Genomic DNA, 12,677 nt, shown 5'->3' on the forward strand with positions numbered 1-12,677 from the left:
GCTGTTGGGGAAATAGCATTTGATGTTATGCCATTTTGGATCTGTGCATTTTGACTATGCAACATAATTTTCCTTGAAGAGGAGAAATATCATCGTTCTCCATCTTCAGCAGCATCAGGAAATGATTCCCTTCATATCTCCTTAAAGTGCTTGTTGGGCAGAGAATCCTGTGACATGTCTTTCAATTCATAAGTCTGACTGGGGTTTTAAGTTGGAGTCGCAGACCTTCTTTCTTATGCACTCGCTGATGAGAAAGCTCACAGCTTCTCTTCATTCGTCAGTACTCAGCAGGGGGGCTTGAGCACCGCAGAGAAGCCATCTTACTCTTGATGGTGAAAAAAGAACTCACTGAAATAATTTTTTGGGGGGAAAAAAAAGTATAATTATAGTTTTGCCTTGATATGCAGGAGGAACATTCATGCTTCTTATCAAAGGTAAATTGGAGGCTTTTCCTTTTTTATTCTTTCGGGGCTTATGTTTCTCAGTGTGCACATTTCTCTGATTTTTGTTCTATGTTGCTTTATTCTAGCTGTCTAGTTCTAAACAAGTGCTAAGAGTCACAAATCTGGGGATTGGCAGATTTGAGCATAAAACTCAATTTCTTTCCATGCAACATTATTATTCTTCCTTGCAGTAAAATAATAAATTCCACTGGTTAAAATTAAATAAAGATCTTCCTAAATATAACCTTTTCAAAAATGAAATAATGAGGAAAATAGTTCCATCAGTGTAGAATACCAAACCTCATGCATACCTGTAAAATAAAGATTTTTGGGGAGCCAATCCTTCTAGATAATGAGTCAGAAATATTAGGGCACTTTGCCTTGTATAATCAAATATTACCTTGTGTGGCTTTACATGTTTTAAAGAACTAATTCACCCAATTTGCAATTACTTTGATTCAGATATGGCTGGAGAACCACAGAGTGGACAGAATGTCGTGTTGACCCTTTACTTAGCCAACAAGACAAAAGACGAGGGAATCAGACAGCTCTGTGTGGAGGTGGAATTCAAACCCGTGAGGTGTACTGTGTGCAAGCTAATGAAAATCTCCTCTCCTATTTAAATACCCTCAAGGAAAAAGAAGGTAAATTTCATTCACTTGCAATTGAATTAGTGTGAAAACTGAACACTTCAGCATGCCGGAGCTTTTTGACCTCCATTGTCTTCTGTCACATGTGTCTTATTTTATTATAGGTTACTGTGATCTATTTTTTTAAAATCTAATTTAAATGGAAATATTTAATTCCAGGAGGGATGGGTTCATTCTTTATCCTGCAAATGTCCGTATCTTACTCTGAACTGTTTTTTCATAAGACTTCCTGAAGGCTTCCTTAACTGTAGGATGGTTTTGTGGTAAGAAACATACAAGACTGGGAGTCAGGAACTCTGGGTTCTAGTCCTGGTTCTGCCAGAGATTTTCTGTGACCTTGTGCAAGTCATTTTAACCTCTCTTTGCTTGTATAGGTTACACCTAGAAAGAGAAAAAAGTAAATGCATGTGTAAAGTCACCATGGAAATATATATGTGAAGTGACTTTACAGGTTCAAAAAGAGCACTAAACTTGGTTTTTAGTTGAAACCAGACAAAATGTGATGGTTTTGGCTGACTTTCATGTAGAGTTCTTGTTTTTGTGTAAAACTGTAACTCAGCTTGATGCTTGTGTGGATTTGTACTCCCAAAATTGAAAAAGGGAAAAAAAAGGTTTATATGAAGAGAATCTCTGCAAACTAAAAGAACAGGAGTACTTGTGACACCTTAGAGACTAACAAATTTATTTGAGCATAAACTTTTGTGGGCTACAGCCCACTTCATCGGATGCATAGAATGGAACATATAGTAAGAAGATATTTATACGTAGAGAGAACATGAAAAGGTGGAAGTACCCATACCAACTGTAAGAGACTAATTAATTAAGAGGAGCTATTATCAGCAGGGGGAAAAAAACTTTTGAAGTGATAATCAAGATGACCCATTTTGGACAGTTGACATGAAGGTGTGAGGATACTTAACATGGGGAAATAGATTCAAGTAGTGTAATGACCGAGCCATTCCCAGTCTCTGTTCAAATCTAAGTTGATATCTAGTTTGCATATTAATTCAAGTTCAGCAGATTCTCCTTGGAATCTGTTTTTGAAGCTTTTCTGTTGCAAAATTGCCACCTTTAAGTCTATCACTGAGCGATTAGAGAGGTTGAAGTGTTCTCCAACTGGTTTTTGAATGTTATGATTCCTGATGTCAGGTTTGTGTCCGTTTATTCTTTTGCGTAGAGACTATCCGGTTTGGCCAATGTACATGGCAGAGGGGCGTTGCTGGCACATGATGGCATATATCACATTGGTAGATGTGCAGGTGAACGAGCCCCTGCTGGCATGGCTGATGTGATTAGGTCCTATGATGGTGTCACTTGGGAGACAGACCAGTCCTTGCTTACAGACAGCCCCCCAACCTGAAGCAAATACTCACCAGCAACCACACACCATACAACAGAAACGCTAACCCAGGAACCTATCCTTGCAACAAAGCCCGATGCCAATTCTGTCCACATATCAATTCAAGTGACACCGTGAAAGCGTGAGGATGATCTTGTGGTTAAGGTGTTTGGAATGGACTTGAGAGATTTGGGTTCAATTCCTGGTTTTGCCACAGACTTCATATGTGATCTTGGAAAAAGTTTCCATCTGCGGAATGTGAATAATAAAAATTCCATGCTTAACAGGTGTAGTGTTAATGAGTTGAATGGTTGATGTGGTGATTGGGGTCTTATAAGCACCTAGCTCTATATAGTTAACATAAAATACTTTTCTGATGAGTTCAACTATATTATTATATGCTTTTTTGAAGAACAAAACCTCAGTGAGTAATTTACATTAACATACATTATTCCCCAGCAGCAAAAAGTAACTTGAAAGGAACGATTTATCCATTGATAATTTAGAAATCCTTCAAGACAGTATATTATACTAAGTGCATTTAGCCCACAATTCTGATTACATTTATTTTTATACTTTATGCAGCTCTATGGTACAAATTTACATTGCCACAAAGAAATACAGCCACACACTCCAGGAAAAGGGACATCCTTGACTTGGGCATGCATAGTTAAGCATTTAGAATAGAGGTGGCCACCTTGCAGCCTACAGAGTTCTCTAGTGGGGGGCATCTTTAATGTGGGCACTGCAGTTTGTGGAGACTACCATTCCCAGCATCCATTTTAATACATCTGCTTGAATTACGATGGAGCATTGTTTGCTGAGACTTCTATGCTCCATCGGTTGCACCTGTGTATTTCTGAGGGAGGGTGTCTTCAGTCTGCTTCATTTAATACCAATTAGTTGCAGCTCCAGGGCTCTCGGCAAATTTCCTCTGGGACCAAGTTTAGGTGCTCCTGCCTTAGAAGTAAAGAGTGACAAAATTCTCAGCTAAAGAGAGGCAACAATAAATTCAGCAACAGCTTACTGCTCAGAATGATGATCAGGATTTTGGTTGACTGTGAAGTCTTGCTGTCTCAGGCTGGTGTGAAATCTGTCCTTATCAGAATGTGACAGGAATATGCAGAGCCCTCAGGAGGTAATCTCTATAGGCCCCATAAGGCTGTTTAAAATGTAACTAGTCTTTGGATGCATAAACTTGAGAACACTTTTTTCAAGAGCTCAAACTAGGGGTGAAGTGAGTTTTAGTTTAAAAAGCTCTGGGGACGTTTCCATTTTTGGAGACAGATTAAAAAGTGTTGTGTTTTTGTTTTGTTTTTTAAAGCAGCTTCTGTGCACCCTTAGAAACAGCAATTTGGCGTGATTAAATGGTGTGATTAAAACCAGGCAATGATTCAAGAACTGGAGGGGGAAAATCCCACCAACCCTTACAGTGGGAAACCCCTTCTTACAATGTAGCTCTGTGTTCATAAACAGCTAATACTATCTCAGTAAGGCTGTTTTGAAAACTTCCATTCTCACGTACTCATAGTGGTGTTTCCCTGTTATTTCAGAAAGTCAGTCACAGAGCACGTCGAAGTCTAGTGCTGCACCACTTCTATCAATCACTTTTGAAATAACAGGTAGGTAATTAAGGCCTTCTACCTGACATTTCAATCAAAAGTGTGCCAGGAGGCACTGTCCCCTTGGAGAACTATGTTGGCTATATATAAAAAAGTATATTTCTCTCTAAAATAGTTTCTGGTACTGAACTTGTGAGCTCTCACTCATAAGGTTCAAGATAATAAAAGAAATGAGGGCAAAATACTTATACATCAAGTACCAGACCTGAAATACAAACTAATAGCACAGACTCAACCCAAACCTTTATCCATTTTTTTAAAAGTTCTGATAAATATCTTTCACTTCTATTTCCCATCCTGGCCCTAAAGTGCTGGGAATTTCTTTGGTCTTCCAAAATTTCCACTTTCCTTTGCTATTTCCAGCTAGGATTGTGAGTTTTGGTTGGATGTATTCCTCGAGCTTTCATCACATGACATAACCTTCAATTAAAGATTCATCTTTAATTCCTGGAGACTCCAGAACAATCTTGGAGGGTTGGCAGGCCTATTTCCAGATCTGTTTGGCTGATTCAGGATATTTGTATCATATAAGAATTTGAACTTTGGATGTTTATCAAAACCAAAACTTCTAGCCTTTTGGGGTTGGTACATCCCTATAAGTCAAGTTCAGAAATTTTCTATCTTCAGGTCAGAAATGACAAGTTTACGTTTGAGCAGGAGTATCATGTGTAGCAGTTAGGACAGGGAACGGGAAATTAAGGATTACTAGGTTCTGTTGTTCTGTCACTCACTTTCTATGTACGTTAGGCAAATCACTCAACTTCTCCTTGCCTCTCTTTACCCATCTGCAAAATTGATATAACTGTGTACCTAACCATTGAACTGAAAGGGACTACTTACATTCATAGACATACATAGGTGTGTAAGGGCTTGTCTTCCCTACTGGGGTAAGTCAACCTAAATTAAGCTACTCCAGGTATGTGAATAACGTAGCTGGAGTCGACGTAGCTTAGGTCGACTTACCCCAGCGTCGTCACTGCACTGCATCGATGGGAGACGATCTCCGGTTGACTTACATTAGTCTTCTCTGAGAGGACTCTGCCGTCAATTTAGTGGATCTTCACTAGACCCGCTAAATCGACACCTGCTGCATCGATTGCAGCAGCGTCGATCTCCCTGGCAATGAGGACAAGCCCTAAGTGTTTGCAGGATCAGAGTCTGAAGTAGTAGGCTTTACAGTTTGGCAATAAACTTTACCACATACATTACACAAAACTGGGAAGGAAACTCGTGATGTTATCCTTCGTCTATTTTGTTAGTGTGGCTTTTTTAAAATGTTCATTTGTTCTGCTTTTGTGAAAGTAGAGCAACTAGTGTCCTGAAAAAATGGTGAGCTCTTGCTGGGGCATGGATGTACAGACGCTCTTCCTGTGACACTCTGGCCCTGTTGGCAGAAGCGCCCCAGAGAATGCAATGAATTACCTCATCCCCAGCATCACTCTGGCTGTGACCGCATGATGGCCACTTTGGTCAGCTGGTCAGCTGGGATTCTCTGCCAGAGGAGGAGCTGGTGCACATCCTTGGTGAATTTAGCCCACTGTTTACCAAGAGAGGTGAGTCTGTGCTTTTGTGGTGATAATTTTTAAAATGTAGCTACTCTACAGTCCTCCTGCTCGTAGGCTTCTACCTTACTGTATGAAGTTCTCCAGTGACTTGTCTAGCCAGTATAGAGCTCAGTAGAGGGTTCCTGGGGTAATAGTTAATTATTTTCCAGGCACTTGCTAGTAGGTAGTATTCTTTGGGACTAGACACACTGAGTTAGCAGCCCATAAGTGGGCACAGAAAAGCACTTTGAGTTTTCTTGATTTTTATCCCACTTTAGGAGAAAGGGGAAGTTCTAGATTTTTAGAACACAGTGAGAGAGAGGTTCCTAGTTCAGCAGAGAATGATGGTGTTTTTGTGTGTGTGTTTTTGTTTGGGGTTTTTGTTTAATCTCCCAGCCCAAACTTGAAAGCCATTCCAAACCTGAACCTAATTTTCTGGTTTGGCAGGGGGAAAGTGAGAGCTTGTTAGCAAAACACATTCTGTTTTGTTCTCACATGTGTCCAAAATTTGAGCAAAATATCTGGAAAACACGCAGAGCTTGTATTATTAAGCATTGACTCAATGTTCAGTACCACTGACAGGAAACGAAAGAACCAAGCACCCATACCACAAATGCATGAAAAGAAAATATGAAAGGGCAGCAGTGGGAGGGGAAACATCTTTTGACTATGAACTTCTGTGTCCAGTAGCTTCTTCTTTCAAATCATCTCCAGTCAAACAATAAGGGATCAGATGTTGAGCTCATTTACACTGGTGTAAATCTGGAGGAAAGCCACTGAAGTTAAAGGGGTTGAGATGCTAATGTTCAGGCTTGCCACAGCTCAGCAGTTTATTGTAAAGAAGATAAATAATCTTTATCATACTTGAGCACCTCTGGCTGAAATGAATCCTAGATATGTAGCTAGCAAAGTGGTTTGGGAGCTCTCTGGATGAAAAGTGATATATATAACAGAGGTCACATCATGCATGAGAAGGTAATAGTAACAAAAAATCTTTTCCTGTTTTTTGTTTGTTTGCTTTTTACTTTTTGAGACTTGCTATATCAGATGGTTTTTCAACTCTCTCTCTCTGCTGAGACTTTGGCAGCACTGAAATAGGCTTTCAGATAGGCACAGGGAGTTGGTGGAATTACTGGGGAAATGATGGCTGAAGAGAAATGCCTCTTTGTCATGCACAGAGATGTGTTGTGCCATTCACTGTATATTCTACACACAACATTTATTTGAGATGTATCAGAGCAGCTGGTCAAGCCCGGACAAGTTTCTTGCAGTCAGTAACTATTACTGTTGATGATTTTTTTAGCGAAAACAGTGTTTTAGGGATGAACATTGGGAATCAGAGCGATGCAAAGAACTGCTTTTTTCAATTTGCTGACAGTTTTGAAAAATAAATAGATTCAGGTTTAACCAAAATCCAAATGTTTTGGAATTTCTGGTGAATCAAAACAGGCGGGGGGCGGGGTGGTGGATTTAATTTAATGTCAGAAACAATTAACCAAAAGTGATGCAAATTTACAAAATGTTTTGCTCAACCCAAATTTGCATTTTGGAGCAGAAAAGAAAAAAAGTTTTTACCTAGAAATTTTTTCTACTTCCATGTGCAGAGAAATTTGACTGAGTTGATTTGGAGTGATTGAATAAGCAGTATATTTGTACTGTGCATCATTGTAATGTGCTTTGTGCTACAGTATTGCTACAAAGGAAATAAAACCAAAGTTCGGTGGGGATAAGTTTGCTTAATTTGCTGTCATCTAAAAAAGAAATTCTGAATAATGCAGTGTAATGCACATTCTGAATCTTAAAATACAGGAAACATTTCCAAATAATTATTCTCTGCAATACTTTTTTTGTCTCTCAAGTTTCAGAGTAACAGCCGTGTTAGTCTGTATTCGCAAAAAGAAAAGCAGTACTTGTGGCACCTTAGAGACTAACCAATTTATTTGAGCAAAAGCTTTCGTGAGCTACAGCTCACTTCATCGGATGCGTCTGATGAAGTGAGCTGTAGCTCACGAAAGCTTATGCTCAAATAAATTGGTTAGTCTCTAAGGTGCCACAAGTACTCCTTTTCTTTTTGTCTCTCAAGCTACTTCAATAAACCTGAATGAGTAGCAGACATGGTCGTTTATAACAACTTTATACTTCATGTTACACTGAAGGATAGTAAACAAGATGGCATAAAATTGTGTTGCGTTGAGAGAGAGAGTTATTTGTACTAGTTACATATCCCTGAAGCATTTCTTGCTTTGGATACCTTATAGATGAATGACTGAAGTGGCCGATATTTTCAACAGATCTTATATGAATAGTATACTGTACTTGATATTCTTCATGGAAGAGAAGCTGAAGTCTTTACTCAGGGCCATACCATGTCTGGTCTTTGTACAGGTGTCCAATGGGAGAGGGCTCAAAGAGCCTTCTGGCCAGAGACAGTTGCAGTCCTTGCTGTTGTGGAAGCCCAGGAATGGTTTCCTCTTTATTCCTAAAGAGGAAGAAGTAATTTATAGTTCAAAATACCAGTGAAGAAGACGACTGGTGCACTGAAGGGAGTTTGCTGCACCTTATGAAGGAACGTAGCAGTGGGTACCCTGCCCTTGTGCATCAAAAGGCTCTGGGAGGCATTCTTCAGAACGCTTCCCTGTGCTCCTGCTGGGGCTCCACAAGGCCCCCAAAGTGTGGCTGTGCCTTAAAGTTACAAATGACTCTTTCTTTTACTCTGCCTTTACTTATGCAAGCTCCCAATGAATTCAAGGGTAGTTTGAGTAAGAGCTGTGTAAGGACCTCAAGATTCAAGATAAAGGCTACAAATAAGTGGCAATGACTTGCTAACTCCGGCTTTATTAAATACTATCCAGTAAAGTTAAAATTACTTGCAAATTATGTTTGTTTACATTTATTTTTCTGCTACAAGTTATACACTTTATGCAGATGATCATGCACATTAGGAACAGACCTGAGGCTTCTGGAAAATTGCCAATGCAGCCTTCAGTGTCATAAGGTTTAGGCCCCACCGTAGCACCATAGCATAGTTAGAATACTTCTTTCCAGCGTTGTCATCTTGTGTTAGAAAATGGGAGTTCTGGAGTATGTTTAACAGGTATTTGCCCTCTCTGCACTGCAGCTTTGCTTCATGGGAAGGATGGGAAGGACAGTTCCACAGGATGCCGCCTTCTCATTCCCTCCCTCTCAAAATGTAGCTTCCAGTTGCCCACTAGTGGGCCTGTGGCTAAAAGGGAAGTACATTACCTGAAGGGCCAGGCAGGCAGAAGCAGGTGCATGCAACACACGTGCATGTGAATAAGAGACTCCACTACCTTAACAACAGCATGCAGCTCATTCATCAAACCTCTGTTGTTGTTGCTGTGTTACTGTGATCCTCAAAAGCCTGATTCTGTCACCCGTACTCCCTCTGAGTAGTATCTTGCTCCACAGATAGTTGTAATCAGTGGGATTATATGCAGCATAAGGTACTCCTTAAGGTGAGTAACGGTGGCAGAACAGAGTTCTAATTAATTAAACTCTTGTTTTGAGAGCACAGTTCTGAGGATCAGTCATGATGTTTAACTTTGGGGAATCACATCTTTTTAGTCAATTGGACAGAGGTAATCTGAATGGCTGATCTATATTCTGTGCTTAGTTTTAAGTGTTTTGTGAGGAGCTGAATTATGAAAGATCTTATGAAAGAAAAGTGGATTGCAATAAAGTAATGCATTTGTTGGTTGGAGACAGATGCATACAGTTATCCAACATGCTAGGAGAGGTCTCCCATTGTGCCTACGTGCTGGGAGGACAGTAGTGTACTGAAGGCTGCATCCTAGCTCTCAGTGTAGGAGAACAGGGTGGTTCTGCTCTCGTATGGGCGTTCCCTGGTCCACAAGAAACAGGGTTTCTGCCTGCTCACATACCTTCCGTGTGGGCTGATTACACATTCCTGGAAGTAATATATTAAAACAATTATACCTATGTACTAGATTTAAAAGCTGTACACAGAATACATGTTAAATACAGTTTTCCTTGAACCAACTAAAGCTGCCACTGCACAACTTCTATAGGCGGGTAGTTTTCTGTGAGTATGGAAGGGCTTTAGAGTTAAAGGAAAGCAAATAGACTCTGTCATCATTATATTTCAGTGATTTAAAATCAGTATCTCTGATTTGGTTTGCAGTTGAAGGGTTAGGATTTATGTGATTATAACTAGGCTTTGAAGTTACAATACAATAAAGTGAATGAAAATTTACACTTCGGTTGGTTCAATGGTTCAGTCAAGATGCACTTAATAAGAGAGCAAAACATTGATTTGCATGGGGGCCAATGTGAAGAACTACTGTAATAATATACTCCATTCATTAACTGCAAGAGCTAGGTCCTAGAGAATACTGCAATATTTGTGGAATCTTCCTGATTCCACATAATCTGATTTGACTCAGTCCATGCAGTGAGTTCATTAGATTTATTTTTAAGAGAGTAGTTTTACCCTTACTTCATCAGATTAAAATGATGAGACAGAAGATTTTCTCACTGAAAAGTAGTGGTGTCAACTTGCAGCAAAGAATTATACAAGTGTTAAAAATATGTTATCTTTATTGTATATAGCTTCCAAGCCTGTGGATCGGAAACTGTGCACGGGACCTGTACCTAGCACCACCCAATTGTGCCATAACCCTTGTCCAATAGAATGCGAAGTGTCCGCTTGGTCAGCTTGGGGACCGTGCACCTATGAAAGCTGTGAAGACCAGCAAGCCAAAAAGGGTATGTACACATTTTAAATTCCTCCTTTTCAAAAAACATTTTATTTTACTTAGTTTTTACACAATACTTGAAAAAAATATTTCCAAGACTCTAGGGATCTTTGACAATACTGACATATTCATACTTATATCAGAAAGAGAGAGCGCGCAACAGACTCCAAAAATCAGAAAATAACCAGCCAAAAAAAAAAAAACCCAAACAAACCCACCCATAAGTACCACCTCTCAGCATTCTCCTTCCTCCCCAAAGGCCTTGGGAAAGAGATGGACTTTCTAGTTCTGTAGGTCAACAGATCTGGGCTATTTCAGGACAATTACAAAGTTGAGTGCCTCCTCTTAAATTGAGGGGGATCCAGCATGAATCTCTCTCCAGATCACAGTTGTGGCTGTGTCACATAACAAGAGAACAGCAATCTCTGAAGTAGGAATGTCTCAAGCCATTCAGGGAATTACAAGTCAAGATCACCTTAAAAAATGACCAGTAGACCATTAGGCCACCAGTTCAAATCTTAGAGCAGAAGCTTCATTTGCAGAGTACCCTTCAGACCCTGCTTAACTGGCACGCTGATGTATTCTGTGCCCATTTCAGTTTCCAAGGGTATTTAAAGTGTAGCCCATTCAATGCATATTGCAGTAATCAGATCTCCAGGTGTCAAAGGCATGAATCACAATATCAAGGTCCACATCCAAACAAGAGACTGCCACCTCCCATCCAGAGATGAGAAAAGAAATTCGAGTCGCTGTTGCTGTGTGATCATCTAACACCAGAGAGAATCCAGTTGTACCCTCTTGATTGCAAACTCTCATAACAAATGCCAGGCACACATAGTCACTTAAAGGGACAGCCCTAATCCTCATATTTTAGGGTTGTTTTCTCTCTCCAACCAGCATCACTTCAGTCTGTGCACAGATAGTGGTAGAACTTCTTTATATTATTGTATCACTTAGGAGTCCTATTCACGGACCAACACCCAGTTGTGCTAGGCACTGTACAAACACAGAACAAAAGGGCGGGTAGTACAAGCTAAACAATGCTGCCTCCGGTGTATGTGACTCAACCTTGATCATTTTTAAGGGTGACAGAACAATTCAGTTTCCGTGTCCATAAACTCCTGGACCTCTCTTTTGAGGCTAACAGTGAGGTTGCCTATTATTCTTAGTGCTGCTGTTTGTTATTTATGTATTTTATACCATCCAAATGTTTGCTAGGTGTTTGTGGATATGTCTGTGTTTCAGATTGATTTGGACACTTGCCTGCTAAAAATACATTGAGGCTATCAGCTCACTTTATGCCATTTTTTAACCTGAAGACATGGATATCAGGAAACTTACACTTTAATTTCCATGTATTCTAATGCATATTGTCAAAGTTTCAACACAGAGAAGATCTAAGGGATGGTAAGATTGGCAGATGCAGACCAGGCTCTTAGCTCTGTGTAAGTGGAAGGGGTTTAATACTTCTGGAGAATGTGCAAACCTTTCTAGGGAACAGCTCCATCCCTTCCTCCCTGATAGGTACGTAGGTGTTATTCAGCAGATAAATGACATCTATAGTACAATAGTTTTAGCATGAAATTGTTACAAATAGCTGATTGTATGAACTGAGCTGCAGTCTGTTCCATAGCTCTTATTTATTGTTTGGTATAGCTACATTGTAATTATAGGGTTTACTCTCGGGACTGATAGTTAGGGTCCTACCAATTTCACGGCCGTGAAAAATGTGTTATGGACCATGAAATAAGCCCTTCCCCATGAAATCTGATCTCCCCATGCTGCTGGGAGCCAGGGGCTCCTAGCTGCTAGTCTGGCCAGACTGGGGAGGGACAAGAGTTGTCCTTCCCCTGCACGGATGCTCTTGGTAGGAAGATCCACCTCCATAGGCAGCACAGAAGTGAGGTTCACCCTCACTTCAGCACTGCAGCAGCCCCAGAGCTCGGTTCTGGGCTCCCCCCCCCCCACAAGCCCCCATGACTCCTGGCTCAGGGCTTCTTCCCCCAGCACCTCCTGCTGGGGTTTAGGGCTTCTGTCCCCCGCAGCTGTGGTTTGGGCGGCCAGGCTCAGGACTTCTGCCCATTACTGCTCCAGCTTGGGCTCCGGACAGCCCAGACTTGGGGCTTCAGCCCCTCCAACTTCTGCCAGGGCTTGGGGTGACTGGGTTGGGGATTCTGCCCCCAGGGCTTCTTCTGGGGCTGAAGTATCCATTTTTCCAGGGCCCCCCAAATTGATTGGGAGGCCCCTGCCTTAATCTGCCCTTGCTGGGGCACTCCTAGCAGCACGGGGGAGATCATACCTACCTCCACCTCTGGGAACCTCCTCTAGTTGCAGGAAGCTTGG

General features: G+C 40.9%; 1 protein-coding gene across 8 annotated transcripts in view; it reads left to right on the forward strand.

The window, feature by feature from the left end:
- THSD7A (thrombospondin type 1 domain containing 7A) overlaps positions 1 to 12,677 on the forward strand; it is a 522,569-nt gene that overhangs the window by 349,038 nt on the left and 160,854 nt on the right. For 7 of the 8 annotated variants that reach the window (XR_006289020.1, XM_043541145.1, XM_037890601.2 and 4 more), the window contains 3 exons: positions 906 to 1,087; positions 3,986 to 4,054; positions 10,189 to 10,344. Coding sequence is in view for 7 of the 8 variants with exons in the window: in XM_043541145.1 (XP_043397080.1) it covers positions 906 to 1,087; positions 3,986 to 4,054; positions 10,189 to 10,344 (407 nt within the window). In the remaining variant the exon portion in view is untranslated. The remainder of the gene's footprint in view (positions 1 to 905; positions 1,088 to 3,985; positions 4,055 to 10,188; positions 10,345 to 12,677) is intronic. The other variant, XM_037890603.2, reaches the window with a different exon arrangement.

Source organism: Chelonia mydas, chromosome 2 (assembly GCF_015237465.2).
Source record: "Chelonia mydas isolate rCheMyd1 chromosome 2, rCheMyd1.pri.v2, whole genome shotgun sequence".
Lineage (NCBI taxonomy): Eukaryota > Metazoa > Chordata > Testudines > Cheloniidae > Chelonia > Chelonia mydas.